Below are 18,079 nucleotides of genomic sequence, written 5' to 3'. Positions count from 1 at the left end.
TGCCCATTCTCCTTTTTTTAAAAAACGCTCAAGTAAAAGAGATGTGACAAAAATATGAAAATCACTTTTTGACGTGTTTAAAAAAAAAACACCCTAACTTTTAAACCAAAGGGATAATCGAAAAATGTTATTTAACATATATTGTAGAAAATTAAATTATTTCAAGTTTGTCATACATACATTGTTTTTTCTGTAGGTTCAAAAATACGCGAGTTATGTGAAAAACTAAAATTTGTATAAAAAAAAAAAATGGCGGCCAAATGACTCTTGGTGCGATTGAACAAAATTTGGTTTACGACTCGTGTCTTTATGCCTTTCGAGCCCTGAAGTCAAAATGCATTTTGGATTTTTTCCCAGACCCCCATGCCCCATATAACAAAATCTAACTTTCCCGTACTATTGAGATACCTTTTAGGGCGTCTGGCAGAGGGTAGGCTGAAACAAAACTGGCTTAAACTTAAAACTGCTAATCCACCGAAATCGGCGTGTTAAATTCCTGATCCGAGGCTGAACCACGTTTGTACAACTGGCCCTAAGGGCAGTGGTTCAGCCATGGATCAGGTGATTTAAAGTGGAAAAAATGTTGCTTTCTCACTTTAATCTGAATTCTTTGACAGTTCAGGTAAAAGCTCGTGGAAATTATGTGGTTTTCCCAAATGATTGGGGTGCTTTTTTTATTTGTTTTGGATGTGTTTTTGATCTAAATAATAAATAAAATAATAATAACACAGCCACTTTTATTGATTTTTAATACTTCTTTATTTATTTATTTATTTTATAAATGGATACAATATTCTTCACAAAAAAAAAAAAACATAACAAAAAATAAATAAAACAACCTTCCAAGAATGCTCCTCTTCCTCATCAGCCCATTAAATGAATAGTCCGGCCGCCATTAGAAGTGGCCAAAAACTAGTTTCACTAAAATATTACTATACATTTGTGTATTTTATTCCAAATCACAATACGATACATTTTCTCGAACTTGTGCTTTATAAAATAAGGACAACTGACAGTGACATTAGGTATATATATACTAAAATTTTTTTGTATATAAGCCTGATCTGCGGTTCAGCTTACTCTCACTTGATCCAGAACTGTACAACCCACTCAAAGTTGAACCTGGTTCAAGAGTTAACTCGAGTTCAGCTGATCCGTGGGTTAACCCTCAATTTGTACAACTGGCCCTAAGATTTTCCAACAAGTTTAAACTAATCATGTACATTGTGATGAAATCAGCCAAATACGCCTCAATACGCCACTGAAGGCTACGAATAACTTATATCAGAAAAACAGTATCCTATAGACAAAACTTGTAGCTGAGATAATTTTACTTAAAATTGTCTTTTAAAGTTTTCTTGTAGGTATCACTTACCGATTATAAATTATAACGTTTCAAAATTTCATACGTATCCCAGTTTTTTTTAATTGCAAGAGAAAATCTAAAATTTAGTAATTTCTTAGCCTTTGACCCAGGCACGTAGCCAGGGGGGGGGGGGGGCTTGGGGGGCTGAAGCCCCCCCCCCCCCGAAATGATTTTCAAAATATACAAATTTTAATAATGTTCTTCGTCCTTTTTTATAAAAAGGTCTAAAAAGCAATTTCTTTTAATAGGTGTGTTTTTTACTACGACTGGGTTAAATTTTAGAAAAAACACAGTCGGGGCTAAGCAATTTACATTTTAAATACAACAAAAACTTAGCCCCTTGGCCTTAGTTAAGCCGAGGGGCTAAGCTGGCCTCAAATTAGCCCGTCGTCTCAAATTCAGCCCAGTCGTAATAAAGAATACATCTTTTGTCTAAAACATATAAGTAGGTACTAATACTATTACCTATTATTACTACATTAAGGTGTAATAACACCTTGTAAACCACGAAATCGAGCGTCATTTTCATCAGCGTATAAAACAAAGAAGAAATATTATTTTCTTTTGGTGTTTGTTTCGTTTAATTAAGTATGTTAATAGGTAACAGAATAGGCTAATGTTAAATTTTTTAATGATGTGAATTTTTTTAAATGGCGGTGTAGTTCAGGATGATGGCAAAATCCTGTGCTTCCATCGGGCGACCAACTAACTCCTACAGTTTTGAATTTTTAGGAAATATTTTTGAAATATTAAAATTTAACGATTTTATGGTCTTTTTTTTAACGAATTTTGTTTTTTGGAATGAAATAATTTTTTTCAAACTAATGCCATTTCTTTAAAAATTAATATTTAAAAAAAATTCTACGTACTTCACTAGGGAATAGTATTATTAGGCTTCACAAAAATTTCAGCCCGATAGGTTCAAAACTGTAGGAGTAAGCTAGTCCCCCGATGGAAGCACAGGATTTTGCCATCATCCTGAACTACACCGCCATTTAAAAAATTTCACATCATTAAAAAATTTAACATTAGCCTATTCTGTTACCTATTAATATACTTAATTAAACTTTTAGTGACGGTAATGATTTGAAATGGTATCCTATTTTAGAAATATAAGTCGATGAATCTGTAAAACTAGTATAGAGCTCCTCTCTTCACAGCTCTCGATAACAACAATTTTTAAAAAATACATCTGAATGTTAAATAAAGATCATAAAAAACCCCTGAAGAAGTCGTGAGTAGCGACGAAACGTTGGGTAAAAGATGGAATAAAGTTTTTTTATTTGCATTTAAAATCAATTGACCAAAGTAGCCCGCATAACCAAATATAAATCTACATATATTCATTAAAAAAAAAAATTGGTCACATAAAACATACATATATCAATCATATGGTATCGTTTTTTTTCTGGAATCATCCTTATTTAAGGAAGTGCAGTTTTAGTGCACTTTATTTTGGACTTAGATGACTAGACTCTGCAAGTATTTCACATCTAATACATCCGAATTTAAGAGCCATCCAAGATGGAAATTATTTTATGTTATCAACAGATCCACATAATGGCTGTGGGTTCTTATCTTAGTCCATCATGTCTCATGTGTATTTTGCATTAAAACAAGAAAACAGCATGTCGATTTGTCGATGATGAATCTCATGGAACTAAAACCAAGACAATCGGATTTCCTGAAAATGAGTTTTGCATGAAAAAACACTATTCATAATTTGAAATTAAGAATCGTCATAGCAACTTTCTGGGATGGTTTATGAACAAAAAAATCATGTTGATTATCTACTGTTTTTATTACATTTAGCATGTAGTATGTAGGCAGTCTTTAAATTATAACAAAATTGTTCACAAGATTTTGAACCAAGCCCCCCCCCGAAACGAAATCCTGGCTACGTGCCTGCTTTGACCCCTTATAACGGACCTAGTGGACGTACGTATACCAAAAAACAGCCTGTTACTGGGCAATTTATCTCATATTTTATTTTCTCAATTAATACCTACCCCATTTCTAACTTCGTTTAAAAAATTTACGTAATTTACATTAGATGTGTCTGTTATTTCCTACGCATCTTTTCTCTATTTCGTATAGGTATGTATCTATGTACCTATATAAATAAATATACCAAAATGGGCGGGATTTCGGCCATCTTCTGTCGAGCAGATGATGCTTATTGGATACACAGATGGAAGTACTCATCTGGGTTCTTCAAGGGATGACAAGAATCTCCTGCTTTTAAAAGTTGGGGTTGTGTTCTTGTTCGAAAAAACAACCAACCCCTACTGTTCAGTGATACTGAAAAAAGTGTATAAATCGATGCTGCAAAATGGTTTAGCTCACAGTCTCAATTCAAATATCGCTTCGTCGGCAGATATACCTTTTCGGCTATTGAAGAAAGTTAGTGAAAATAAATAAATAATTTACTTTCAAAGGCAATACTTTATGGATTAACATAGTTTACACGATATAAATTTTAAGGTAATTTTGAATGATAATAGCTGGAACATTACGTTTTATTGAAGCGTTTCAACTAATTCTATTTCGTTATTATGTGCGTACAGTCGTACACTTTTGAATTTATAGTGAAGTGTTGAAAATGAAAATATGTAACATGATTTAAGCATTTCCGTGAAGTATATTCATATTTTAAATACCTGCAAATTATGTACCTATAACCGTAACTTACGGGTGTATCTTCTAAAATCAAAGCTTTCAAATAACATAAAATAAGTAATTATTTTCCGATTGAAGCACTCCACAAAATTTTATAGAAAATTAAAATGGCGTAGCATCGAACAAAATACTTATCTACCTACTAACACAGAAATATTATGATTAACTCCGGTATAACTCGTTCACAGAAAATAAAAAGCATTATAATATTATATTTTCGGAAAATCGTGCTTTTCGATCCACAGTGCATGGCGGGAATGGGGAAGCGCTTCTATGTATGTATTTTCCTCAGGAGGCACAATTTGCAAAAAAAATTATATACATACATAAATATAAAATGTATAAGTATTTCATCAAATTTTCTAGTCCAGTCAACGAAGAAAAATGAAATGAAAAATATTCTGTAGTCTAGGTTGGTACGAATGACCTACAAGGCTACAAGTACCTATCTACAACATACCGAGGGTTCCCCTGCTTTGTATTTCATTAACGTTTTAATCCAGTGTTTTTCAAAGTGTGGGTCTCGACCCCCTGGGCATAAATAAAAAAATGTTTGTGCTAAAATAAAACACGAATTTCTCAAGGCGACATACATAATTTGCTTGTTAATTTTTTTAATAAAATTAAAATTTTACATTGATCCTTGATAATTTAAGGATTCAATCATTTTCCAAGTTAAGACTGTTTCTCTTCTTAGTTTTTATGTCCAACATTGAAAAAAATGTGACTTCACATAGGAATAATAATTGGCTAAGGACACTAACAACCGCAAAGCTTCCGATCAGCTTAGGATACTCTTAATCCAGAAATTGTCAATTGTTTTTAATTTTGATTCAATTTTTAGCCTGGCTATGCAGCAGAATATATAAGATTTTCTTTGATTTTTTACAAACGGTATGTGATTAAGAACCGAACTTTCCAAAGGGTTAAAATCCATTTTTTTTTATTTTCACTTTCAGAATCCATTTCTGGCAAGTAACTCAATAGATTCATCTCCAAATTAAATAATCTCTGTACGATGATAGGAATGTGGGAATTATAAAATATCGATTTTTCCGGTGAAAGTTCTTCTTTTGAACGCAGGGAAAAAATCAAAATCGTTTGCTTGTTGACCATAAAGTCCTCTCTTCCTTAAAGGTTCTTTTTCAAGTATTTTGGTAGTCAAAAAGATCAGCGAGATTTTAAATCTAGTAAAAACATGAATAATTCGGTTCCCAATTTTAAAACTCGTATAAATACCTTTACCATTGACAGCCACTCCCACTTGCACCCGAAGTGCAAGCCTTCAACGGTCTTAAGAAATTTGCCCATAACTACATGTTATCAAAAAAACATCACAATACTTAAAATTGTGCTTCAATTTCAAGTAATTTTGAAGAGTTTTGAAGAGATTCGGAATATTTAGGTTTTTAAATTACCCACATAAAAACTCAATAATTGTGCCGTTAATTATGCAAGTGGACTAAGTCACTCCTAAAAATGCCATCAAATCTAGCCTAAAACAATTATTATTTAAGGGGTAAAGTTTATTTGAAAGCGAAACTGCAGTAAATAAATTTCTTTATTGTTCCTTTAGTGATTTCATAAAAAAAATACAATTAAATCGTTATAAGAAAATTATTATGTACGTTTTTACTTGCGATATAGGTACTATAGGGCAAGTTTAGGATTCGTAAAAAAAATCGAACTCGAGATAACAATTTTACATGACATTACGATGATGGAGAATGCCAAAAAAGTGGGTCCGGCAATTCTGTCTGTCTGTCTGTCTGTCTGTCTGTGTGTCTGTCTCTATCTGGAGCTGCAGCCTAAACGAGTGAAGTGATTTTCTTCAAACTTGGTGGTTAGCAGTTTTTGGTGATTCCCCAGAGGAGAAATTGAAATTTTTTTTTTATGACCAAAACTAACGGTACCTGCCATATAACGGAAATAGAAAGGTTAATTTTTTTCAAAAACGGCTCTAACGATTTTGATTAAAATTTTTGTGTGTAGTACTACACATAATAGCCAACTTTTTAAATAAAAAAAATATTTTTTGTACCGTTATTAACGGTACCTGTCATAGAACGGTTTTTTTCGTTTCTGAATATCTCGTACAACATTAACCCGATTTAAATGAAAATTTTTGTACAAAAGTGTGTAAGTAAAGATAATATTAAAATTTTAGAAAATTTTCAAAAAACGCATTTTTGGTTTTTTTAAAAATATTTTAAAATTTTTTTTTGAAAAATCAATTTTTTGAAAACGAATCAATGAAAAATTTTGAAATTTAGTTTTTATATGTAAATTAATTATTTCTTCAAAATGGCATACCAACTTTTTTTTTGAAAAATGTTAAAAAATTTTTATATATAAAAAATTATTTTTTTAAAAAACGGCTCCTACAATTTTCGAAAATTTTTTTCTAAAAATACATTTTTATACAAGAAATAAAATGGCATATTTTTTATTTTTTTTAAGATAATTTAAAACGGAGTTTAATTAATTATAAAAACAGATTTAATTTTTTTATACTACTTATGAAATTTCTTCAAAATATCAAATTTTAAATTTCTTGAATGAAAAGCTTTAACATTATAGTTACTTTAAGCATAAGAGCAAGTACGTGCGACCCCAGTCGTGCAATTTATTCTTTAAACAATGCAAAAAGTGACTTAGTCCACTTTCATAATCAAGGGCACAATTTTTACTATAGGAACAATACTATGATCCTGAACTTTACAGACAATTTGTCTTGTCTTGGACAGCCCCCCAAAGTCGCAAAACTTGCTTGATTTTGAAAAATTAATTGGCAATCGTTTTCGTTTCATGAAAATCTAGGGGCGATATTTAGCAAAAAACGCAAAAACACAAAAAATTAACATAGGTAATAAACTTTAGACTTTAGACTGTAATAATGAACCGTTAAGTGCGGAATTTTTGGGTTGTATTTTATTTAAGAAATACCAAAAGGTAAACAAGATATTATATCCAATTGTGATGCAGATAGTTTCCGAAAAAAAACTCCAAGTGGATTGCAGTAAAAAATGGTCGCAGGAAAACAGAATGGGTTCATTGTATATTACGCGCAAGAAAGGACAAATTTAAATTGTCTGAATCACCTTAATAGTGAGACGGCTTAGCATCTAAATCGTGCACTTTGTGATAAAAGTATGAAATTTATATCATAGATTGGTAGTACTCAATATAAGAGTTATTTTGAGATATTGGGAAACCTTGTATTCCATCCAGGAGGGTAGATACAAGAGCTTTTCTGTGATGCACCCGCATTGTTGCATATCATAGTATAGCTAATGAAACATTTTTATTAATATAATACATGATTTCGAGGTAATTTTTAACACCCGAATGAATAAAGTCAATACTAAAATATCTGGACACTGGACCGTCATTTAAAAACTTATTGCATTTTTTATAAATAGTTATATACTTTAAGAACAAGAGCCAAAATATTACCAAGTACTCCTTGAAAATAAGTGGTAGGCTGATGCAATTTTGTATGCACGTTTACTATACCATATAAAAAAATAATAAAATATGCTCATCAAAATATTTCATGTTAAAGGGTGTTTTTTTTTGTTTAGGGCCAATTTTTCAATAGTCAGATAAACCTCAGTTAGAGCTTATTCCTAGGAATAAAAGTTTTTTTTTGTATTGACATTTATTCTTCTGGTAGTCTAACTGACGATTCAAAAATCGGAGCTTAGTGAGAAAAAACACATTTGAAATGGTACCATTGCAGCACATGGAAATTTTTTGCATTTTTTTTTTTGAACCGCATATATATTTTATACATCGTATGAGAATCAAAAATAATCAAAAAATTAATTATATTTACCTGCTATATTTAACTGCTTGCTTTTATTTTTTATTAAATTTTCATACAAATTAATATTTTGAAGGAGTGAGGTTTGTGATAAAAGGATCAAATTAATAGCATTGTTAGTACAATATGTAACCCTCATTATAAGATATTGGGCCACTTAATATTTCACCTATGAGGATGTTTATTACGATGCACAGAAAGCAATTTAAATGAAGTTTTGTGAAATTTGTGATTATTAGATGGCTCATGTACAATGTACATCCTCAGAACTTTGAGTAAAAGACAATTCATAAAGAGTCCAATAACTTTTTACATGATGGTCGAGACATTTTGGTTTTGACTTTATTCGATCGAGCGTTAGAAAATACCTCGAAATCATGTTAATACAAATGTTTCATTCAGTGGCGTACGTTGAGTCGCCGGGACCCCGGGGTAAGACTAAATTTTGGGGCCCCTTTGATATTTGGGGGCCCCTTTGTTACAAAAAAAAAATTAATAGGTATTGGGGCCTCTGTTCTGAAGTAATATTCGGAATGCCACCAATAACATAATGTTGTTATTTTGGGCCCTGATGTATTTATGTTGGGGCAGCTGAATTTATATTTAATTTTCCATTTGATTGTTTTGAACCACTTTTGAGGATCCTCAAATAATATTTTTTTGCTTTTTTGGGGCCCCTAATGTATTATTTGTGGTGGAAAAGATTTTTCAAGTAATATTTTTTGGGGCCCTAAGATAAAATTATAATTTTTCTTTTAAAAAAGCAGTTTATTTTTTTTGGGGCCCCTGGGGTAATCTTTTTTTAAAATCAATATACATATATGTATTGTGTGGCTACTAATGCATTATACATTACACTGAATGACATAATTTGTCTCCCTGGTTACTTCGTAACTCAATTTATGCTAACAGTTTCTTTCTCTGCATTGTCTCCAGTGGGGGCCCTGGGGTCGGTCGGGGGCCCCGGGGCACCGCCCAGCTTGCCCCAAGGGAGTGTACGCCCCTGGTTTCATTGCCTATACTATGATATGCAACAAATCGAGAGCAACACAGAAAAAGTCTTGTATCTACCCTTCCGGATGGAATACAAGGTGGCCCAATATCTCAAAATAACTCTCATATTGAGTACTACAAACGATGTTTATTTCGTGCTTTTATCACAAAGAGCACGATTGAACCATTGAATAATTACAAATAGAAGTGACACCGCAGACTACTCATGCGACTATAAGAGTACCGGAAGATAGATGAACTACAGGTTTGCGCCTCAGCTATCATGTATTTTCGAGTTGAGTCTTAACTAATAATTTTTTTAAACATTCATAAAAAAATTAATAATTATTATTATACATTTCATAGAGCTTATATTGATATAAGTTTTCGTATTTTGAAAAATCATATTAGTCTAGAGAACAAGGACGATGCCTTTTACTCCTACTGGCCTAGGTTCGAATACCGGTAAAATTTGAATTTTTTTTTTTTGCGGAGATTTTTTTTGAGAAATTTAATTAATTTTTATTCTAGTAATGTAAAAAAAAACAATCTCAATTTCCCGTCAGATTCGAACCTGGGCAGGTAAACTTAACAGACATTCACCTTATCCTCTAGGCTATCTTCACTTTTTGAAATAGGAAAACTTTTATCTATATGTATAAGCTGTTTAGGATTTGATTTTGGGTTGCTGGATTTGCTTTTGGATTGTTGGCTTTGCTTTTTTAATTCAACGCACGATACTAGCGACGACAATTTTACAGCGGAAGTTTCCCTGGGTGTCCAGTGTCCACTTCTATTTGTAATTATTCAATGATATAAGTTTTCGTATTTTGAAAAGTCATATTAGTCTAGAGAACAAGGACGATGCCTTCTACTCCTACTGGCCTAGGTTCGAATACCGGTAAAATTTGAATTTTTTTTTGTTTTTGCGGAGATTTTTTTTGAGAAATTTAATTAATTTTTATTCTAGTAATGTAAAAAAAAAAAAAAAAAAACAATCTCAATTTCCCGTCAGATTCGAACCTGGGCAGGTAAACTTAACAGACATTCACCTTATCCTCTAGGCTATCTCCACTTTTTGAAATAGGAAAACTTTTATCTATATGTATAAGCTGTTTAGGATTTGATTTTGGGTTGCTGGATTTGCTTTTGGATTGTTGGCTTTGCTTCTGGATTGTTGGATTTGCTTTTTTAATTCAACGCACGATACTAGCGACGACAATTTTACAGCGGAAGTTTCCCTGGGTGTCCACTTCTATTTGTAATTATTCAATGGTAAAACCATTGAATAACTACAAATAGAAGTAGACACCCAGGGAAACTTTCGCTGTTTTCGTATTCGTATTCGAACCTAGGCCGGTAGGAGTAGACTAATATGACTTTTCAGTATACGAAAACTTATATCAATATAAGCTCTTTGAAATATTTAATAATAATTATTAATTTTTTTATGAAGGTTTAAAAAATAATTAGTTTAGACGCAACTCGAAAATACATGATAGTTGAGGCGCAACCCTATGTAGTTCATCTATCTTCCGATACTCCTATAGTCGCATGAGTAATCTGCGGTGTCACTTCTATTTGTAATTATTCAATGGTAAAACTGAGGAGTTTTTGTTCTGCTTTTTTCTTCAAAAAAATAAGGGAATCATATCTTTTTTTGATTTTATATATCGCCATTGATTTCAATGTAAACGAAGCGATTGCCGTGTAATTTTTGAAAATCAGGTGAGTTTTGCGACTTTAGTGGCTGTCCAAATTGTGGAAGACAAAATGTCTGCAAAAATCAGGATCATAACTTTAGTTGTATGTCGTATCTTAAAATTCCTAACAAATCTCATTTGGCATTTGCACTGCATGTAAAATAAAATGCACGACTTGGTCGTACGAACTTGCTCTTAGAGTTAAAGTTGCTTAAATTTTTAAGAGTTTTTATATAGAAATTTGAAAAAAAAATAAAATTCGTTTTTTTTTTTTAAATAAAATAAAATCTGAAATCAAATTGCCCTCCAAAACAAGTATGCAGTTTTGATTGATATATTAACATGCATTTTTAGAAAAAAAAATTTCAAAATCGTTAGAGCCGTTTTTTAAAAAACTAATTTTTTATAAATAATTTTTTGGAAAAAGTTTTAAAATAAAATTGGTATGCCATTTTGTAGAAATCACTAATCAGCATCTAAAAACAAAATTTCAAAAAAATTCAATGTCCCGTTTTCGAAAATTTGATTTTTCAAAAAAAAGTTTTCAAAGTTTTTTTAAAAATCCAAAAATTATTTTTTTGAAAATTTTATTTTTGGTTTATATTTAAATTATATAAATGCTTCTTCACAAAAAGTTTAATTGAAATCGAATAAGCAGTTTCGGAGATAATCGAAATTTGAAAAAAAACGGTTCTATGGCAGGTACCGTTAATAATGATTTTCAAAAAAATTTTTTTTTTTTCATTTAAAGGTAGACCTTAGCTTAAAACTAACATTTGAATTTTTTAAACAAAATTGTTGGAGCCGTTTTCGAGATATTTCAATTTAACTAAAATCGGTATTTTTTTTTTTCAATTTTAAATTCATTTTTATTTTTCATCATCTTAAAACTAAAACTACTATCTTAAAGCTAGACAAAAATTCATAAAAACTAGCCTACTTATCAATTACTTACAACTAACTTACTGGCCCTATACGGGCACTCTAAGTTATTCTTCATTTTTCTTAATACTAATGCCTTTCGGCCTTAAAACTAATTTAATTCAAATAGTATTTCAAGGTTTTATTTTTTCCAAGAAATAATTTCTAAAAAACTTGGATTCTGATCATTTTTTTGTTTATTTTAAAACTTAAAAACTAATTAAAACTACTTAAACTACTTAAAAACTAATTAAAACAAATTAAACTACTTAAAACTACTTAAAAACTAGAACAGCCACAGCAAGCAATTTTGTTTTTTTTTTTTTTTTTTTTTTTTTTTTTTTTGTATTTTTTTTTTTTTGTCTTTTTTTTTTTGTATTTTTTTTTTCTTTTTTTGTATTTTTTGTGCCACCCCGACTGTCCCTGCTTAAAACTAAACACCTAAAACTATGTAAGCCGGCCAAGGCATAAAAACAAAGACCACTTTAACTATTTACACTATTATGAAGCCACCAAAACTGGTTCTCCTGCCTTACCCTATCTCTTCGGTCCCGATCGGACACAGTCCTACTGAACCGAAGACGCCCTTCTCCGCCTAGTGCTAGGATGTCCCCGTCATACAGCAGTCGCCTGTCCACGGTTCTTCGCCCGACGTGGTAGATTAGCGGAACTGCCAATCTATCCTGTACAAGCCCCCGACTATCTAAATAGAGGAATGCCTCAGGCGGAATATAGCCGTTTAAAGACACACTCTTGAAGTATTCGTCAGTATTCGTAAGCCCCAAAAATGTAGCTATTTGAAGAGGCCATCGCTCTTGAAACGTGGCCACGAACAAGCTTCAGCATAAAGTTATCAATTCTATTTATGTTGGCCCTATTGTATAAAACCAAATTGGAATAGTAATGCGTGTAATCAGATTCGGGTGTTCTGTGCAGACCAAGGCAACGTCTAAGACACTGCCTCTCAAACACCCGAAACTTTTCCATTTGAGATGGAGCAACGTTGAACCACACAGGGCATCCATAGACAATCATCGGCCGGATGAGGGCCATGTAGCAAATCACCTTAACCCTGGTGTCAAGCCGACTGCTATAAAACAGCTGTTTCGTCAGGGCAAAAGCTCCCCTAGCCCTGGCCAGAGCAGCATCCATATGTCTATTGAAATATAGATATTGATCTAGCCAGATGCCAAGGTACTTTACTACACTTTTACTCGGCAGTGGATGTCCGTGTGGTCCAGCGATCGCCAGCTTCCGCCAGTTCCTTCGCGTATCCCCTGAGGCCCTAGCCAAGGGAGTCCTAAATAGAATCGTTTCTGATTTCTGAAAGTTGATTTTCAACTTCCAGTAATCACAATATCGCTGAATTTTGTCAAAGTCACGTTGCAAGAGAATTCTAATGACCTCAACTTCGTCGGCATACGCAATTGCCTGAGTTAGACTTCCTATCAGATCGCTGGTGTAAAAACTAAAGAGAATCGGTAAGTTCACAGCTCCCTGTTGAAGACCATTTTTAATATTAAAAACTCCAGTAGAAGTTACATTGCCACTTTTGACAACAAACGTTCTACCATTGAGCATGTCATAAAGCATATATAAAAGTGGTTTGCTTATACCAAGTCTTGTTAATTAAAGATAGAGACCTTCTAACCAAACGGTGTCGAAAGCTTTTTCCAAATCAACAAGACAGGCACCCGTGCACTGTTTTTTAGATTTGTTCCACTGAATATCAGATACAAGTTTAGACGCGGCGTGAATAGTATCATGTCCTGCCTTAAACCCAAATTGATTATCCGGTATGATATTGTTGTCCTCAGCCCACTGAGACAGAGCCCTATTGATAACTTTTTCAAATACCTTGCTGATACTTGGAAGGAGACTTATCGACCGGAGATTTGCCGGATTGGAGTTGTCCTTTCCCTTTTTCGGTAGAGGATGTACCACTGCTGTTTTCCAACGCTTTGGATAATATGCATTATTCAGAGCGTTGTTGAACAAAATGGCAAAAATGTCAATAGCTTCTTGCGGTAGATGCCGTAGTACAATATTGGATATACCATCGACTCCTGCTGACTTCTTTTTCTTTAATGAATCGAAGATGAGCTTGAGCTCTACCTTCGTAACTAACAGGGTGTTACCCCAGCATGCTCGGCGATGATGGCGTTTGCCAAGTGCTCTTCATTAAACCGGGTAAAACCGCGATTCTCAGATCGCCATTGCGTAATATCATTACGTAGATAAAAGTGATGAAGGAGGGCCCTGTTTTCCAGGTGATGGTTCGGGTTAATGCTAGCATTAACCTTGTACACTTGCTGGAAGGCAGCACCCACCGCCTCCACTTTCTCTTGCGGATCTTCGATTATAAAGAGGTCGTCGTCCAAGATGGCTTCCCCTGGATTTATGCCTGCGGTCAGAAGTACGTCTCTGTTTTCCACAGTTCTCTGGAGCTTAAGACACGGAAGCTCGTTTTGATCATTCCGTCTAAAAATTTTATTAATCTGCGGAAACATACTCGGATCGCTAGAATTAATGGCCCGAATTTTTTTGTCCCAGTACAGATTAATAGACAACCTATAATTTTCTTTGATCAACTGGTTGATGTTTTTGATCGACGACTTCAGTGTTCTAATCTCCAGATCGTGTGGGTCGGTAAATCGCCGGTATAAACGTTTAAGTCTTGTCAATAGTCCGCTTTTTTGTCTGTGGAGTGCGTCAATAGTCGCGTTTCGGTAAACGTTATTTTGGTCACGTTCTTTGTATTTAGGTATCGTTCTGTTCATCGTTTGTAGGATGGTATCGTCCATCTGTTGGAGATAACCATCAATCTCACTGTTTGACAGATTTCTGTCGTTTGGAGGGGCTATGTTATTCGAACGCAGTTCTCTTGCTAAGGCGTTGGTGAAGCGTGGCCAGCGCATCTTACCGTAGTTGTAAGAATGCTCCGGTACATACTCCTCCAATTCCACAAGCTCGTTCGGAAGCTGTATTACGGCGGCGAGTCCGCAGTGGTCGCTGTCGTACTCAATTGTACGAAGGCAGTTTCTTGGGTGTTGGCCCACAGAGTCTGTTATTGACAGTCTTGAGTCTAGAAGCAATAAATCCAGAAAAGAGCCGCTTCTTGGAAACGATGGCCTTTCAGTAGCCAGCACATCAACCCTATATTCAATATTGTTTTGACTCATCCAATTATACAGATGATTACCTCGCTGATTCTGTATTTGATTTCCCCAATCTTGGTGTTTGGCGTTCAGATCACCGGCCATGAGGATATAGTTTTCCTCCAAATTCAGTCGTAGGACTTGAAAAAGTTTTTCGAGTTCTGCCGTAAAGTCAGCTGGTTAAGGTGCTTCTGGCGCATAAGCTGCGACTGCATACACCCGCTTTCCATGTTGAAGAGGGATGCATACAATGCACACCTCAAGCGATCGAAATTTTCGCACTTCACTATTGTATATTACCTTATAACTAATGCCTTTACGTATGAAGATTGCAACACCGCCCCCTTGAGTGGAGTCGGGCCGGTCTCTTCTTACGATATTGTAATTAATATTTGTCAGTTTATGTTTCTGGTTTAGCTTAGTTTCGCTAGCCATAAACACATCGGGACATAGATCTTTCAACAATTGGAAAAGGTTAGCTCTACGTTCGACCCTAATCAGTGAATTTACATTCACAGCTAGGATCCTAAGGGGCCTCTCTGACAGGGACAGCGCGCCCATTACGACCTAGGTTGCGTTAAGCTAGGCAGTTGAGTGTAGATATGATCTACCCTCACTGTGTGCTCCCTTATCTGGCTTTGAAGCCCTGTTAACTGTGCTTGAATGCTCAGTAACAAGGTCAAAACCTCTGATTCTGCCGCCGGTGCTTTAGGCACGGAGGCCTGTTGGACAACCTTTGGTGGCGTTTGTGTCGCCTTTGGTATTGCTCTTTGCGCCATTTGGGCGAAAGAGATACTTGTGTTGACAATCGGAGCACGCCCTACTGGACGTTTTTCAACGACAGTCTGCTTCGCCGTTTTCTGCTGCTTCATTTGCTGAAACCTCGGACAGCCCCGATAATTAGCAGGGTGCCCGACGCTTCCGCAGACTGCACATTTTAGCTGGGCCTTATCTTCGACCCGTTCCTCCCCGAGTTTACACTCCCCCTTATTGTGGTTCTCTCCACACTTGACACAGCGCGACTGCATTTCGCAGTTGGCTGCGGCATGGCCGAACCTTTGGCAGCGCACGCATTGAAGCATGTCACCGCGCCTTTTTAATTTATCCCAAGTGACAACCTGGTAGTTGAGGACGGTGATACTCCTCAAACTATCCAGTTTGCTGTTGGGTGAGAGCTGTACTAAAAATTTCGGCAGCTTCCTTTTCTCCCGCCTGGACAAAGCCGTTTGGAATGGCTTGACGCTGATGATCTCGAGATCATCACTCGGTATATGACAAGTACCGTTATTTTTGGTCCCTCTGGAGAGTCGAAAAATAACGCTACATACCAAGTTTGACATCAATCGGTCAATCCGTTTAGGCTGTAGCTTCGTTTACAGACAGACAGACTGACAGACAGACTGACAGACAGACAGACGGACTTCCGGGACCCACTTTTTTGGCATTCTCTACCATCGTAATGTCATGGAAAAATGTTATCTCAACTTTTTTTTTGTACGAATGCATAACTTGATATATAGTACCTATATCGCAAGTAAAAAATACAATACAAATGTATGTAAATATAAAATAATAAAATGCTCTTTGACGCTCCGCTGTTTACCAAATCATTAATCCAATTTCATTTGACATTCAATCCTCGTGAATTTTTTTCGATAAATATTAAATTTTATTGCTTATTAGATTATTGGATCAATGAGTCCAGATTTTTCACAACCTAACACAAAAATTCCTTTTCTATACCCTTTAGGGAATACAGCCCTTTCTTGTGTGTTCACCAGTTATTATTCTAGGTGTTGAAATATGCCCAGAATGAAAAATAATAATAATATAAACAAAAATATTTGTATCTAAAAGAATGTTTCTTTACTCGAGGGTTGTATTTGTAGAACAATTCAAATAAAGCACCCCACACACAACCCCGAGGGTGTTATAGACATTCTTTTCAAATTATAGTATTTAACAGTATACTCTGAAATGAAACGTGTGTTGCTTCTTTTCAAGTCGTTTTATTATTGAAGGGGTTGACATTTATTTCGTGCCTCTTTTAATGTTGTTGTTTTTTTTTTCTTTATAGGAGAAACATGGTATACGACATGACCCATTTGGTGCCATCTCATAGCATCTCTCTAGGAAGCTACTACATACCTGAAGAGCATGCCGTGATGCCATGTGAAAATGTACCACAGACGACCCCACATACACCCCGTCGCCGAACAACTCCAATTACGAATTTGGATCCATCCGAGCTGGTAGGATTATCACGAGAAGAACGTCGTCGACGTCGTCGAGCGACTCTTAAATATCGGACAGCTCATGCTACACGTGAGAGAATTCGAGTTGAGGCTTTCAATGTGTCATTCGCTGAACTTCGAAAGTTGCTTCCAACTTTACCACCCGACAAGAAGCTCTCCAAAATCGAGATCCTCAAACTGGCGATTTGTTACATTGCCTATTTAAATCATGTTCTTGAAACATAAAACCAAATTTACCTCATACAACAATAGTTCCATATTTTAAGTTTCAAAACCAACTACAGCTGTGTGATAATTTTTTTATTTATAATTTTAATTTAATTTAAGTTAAACTTAGCAGAATAAATAAAATTACTTTAAAAAAGTAAGATTTAACTATATACATTTTTCTTACTTATCCAACCCGTATTTTTATAAAAAAAAACTAGCTAACCCCCACCCGCTTCGCTGAGTGCACTTTTGAAAAAAAAAACCTGTTTGAAAATAATTAAAAAAAAAAATAACTTGTTTATTGTAGTGAACATTAACCAATTTATTGTAATGCTTTTTGATAAAGGTACAACATTTCTTGCATAACGAAAAAGTTAAAGTTATATGCGGTGGTTCCGCTGCTCTTGAGTCTTGAAACAGCATTTTCTGGTGTAAAATATACATTCTCCAAATGCACTGTTAAATGAAGAACTGCTTCGTTACTGCTTATGTAGCGTCCCATTTGATATATATTTGCATATATATTTGAAAGACTTCACAGAATTACAATACTCGAATTTATGTGGGCTTTGAATGATTTGGATAATATCGGTGAATATAGCACAATCCACCGATTGCCAACTTAAATATTCACATTTTTCACTTTCACGATCATTGATTTTCCATTGTCTTCAGTGGAACGCCTACGATGTTAAGGGTATCCATCATTTCCAGTAAGTGTTTATGATATCAAAGCACTTCGATAACGTTTCGAACATTTTCCACCAACCATACATACTTAGTCTAAGAGCCCACAGCAAATTTTGGGAGTGATAACCAAAATGTGAGTATGCAGATTTATAGCCTCATGCGTTCTAATAACGAAATCAAAAGTCTAGCAGCTTTAAATCGAAGCCTTATATAGATTTCGGGAGATTAGATATCGCGAGTTCAGTTAATGTGAGTAGGCTAAATTAACACAAATTCAC

General features: G+C 34.5%; 1 protein-coding gene across 1 annotated transcript; it reads left to right on the top strand.

Annotated features, from left to right (window-relative positions):
* The first annotated feature begins 3,738 nt into the window (after positions 1 to 3,738).
* Positions 3,739 to 17,182, top strand: LOC129920198 (helix-loop-helix protein 1). Its single transcript, XM_056001447.1, has 2 exons — positions 3,739 to 3,850; positions 16,724 to 17,182. Exon 2 carries the CDS (start codon positions 16,731 to 16,733, stop codon positions 17,124 to 17,126), a length of 396 nt encoding a protein of 131 aa, XP_055857422.1. The 5' UTR covers positions 3,739 to 3,850; positions 16,724 to 16,730; the 3' UTR covers positions 17,127 to 17,182.
* Positions 17,183 to 18,079: the final 897 nt, after the last annotated feature.

This window comes from Episyrphus balteatus, chromosome 4 (genome assembly GCF_945859705.1).
Source record: "Episyrphus balteatus chromosome 4, idEpiBalt1.1, whole genome shotgun sequence".
NCBI lineage: Eukaryota > Metazoa > Arthropoda > Insecta > Diptera > Syrphidae > Episyrphus > Episyrphus balteatus.
Note: the sequence above shows the minus strand (reverse complement) of the source record. Positions and strands in the feature narration are given on the sequence as shown.

What these genes read in the sequence shown, in the direction of transcription:
- LOC129920198 (XM_056001447.1), top strand. Translation starts at nt 16,731, where the DNA reads ATGGTATACGACATGACCCATTTGGTGCCATCTCATAGCATCTCTCTA.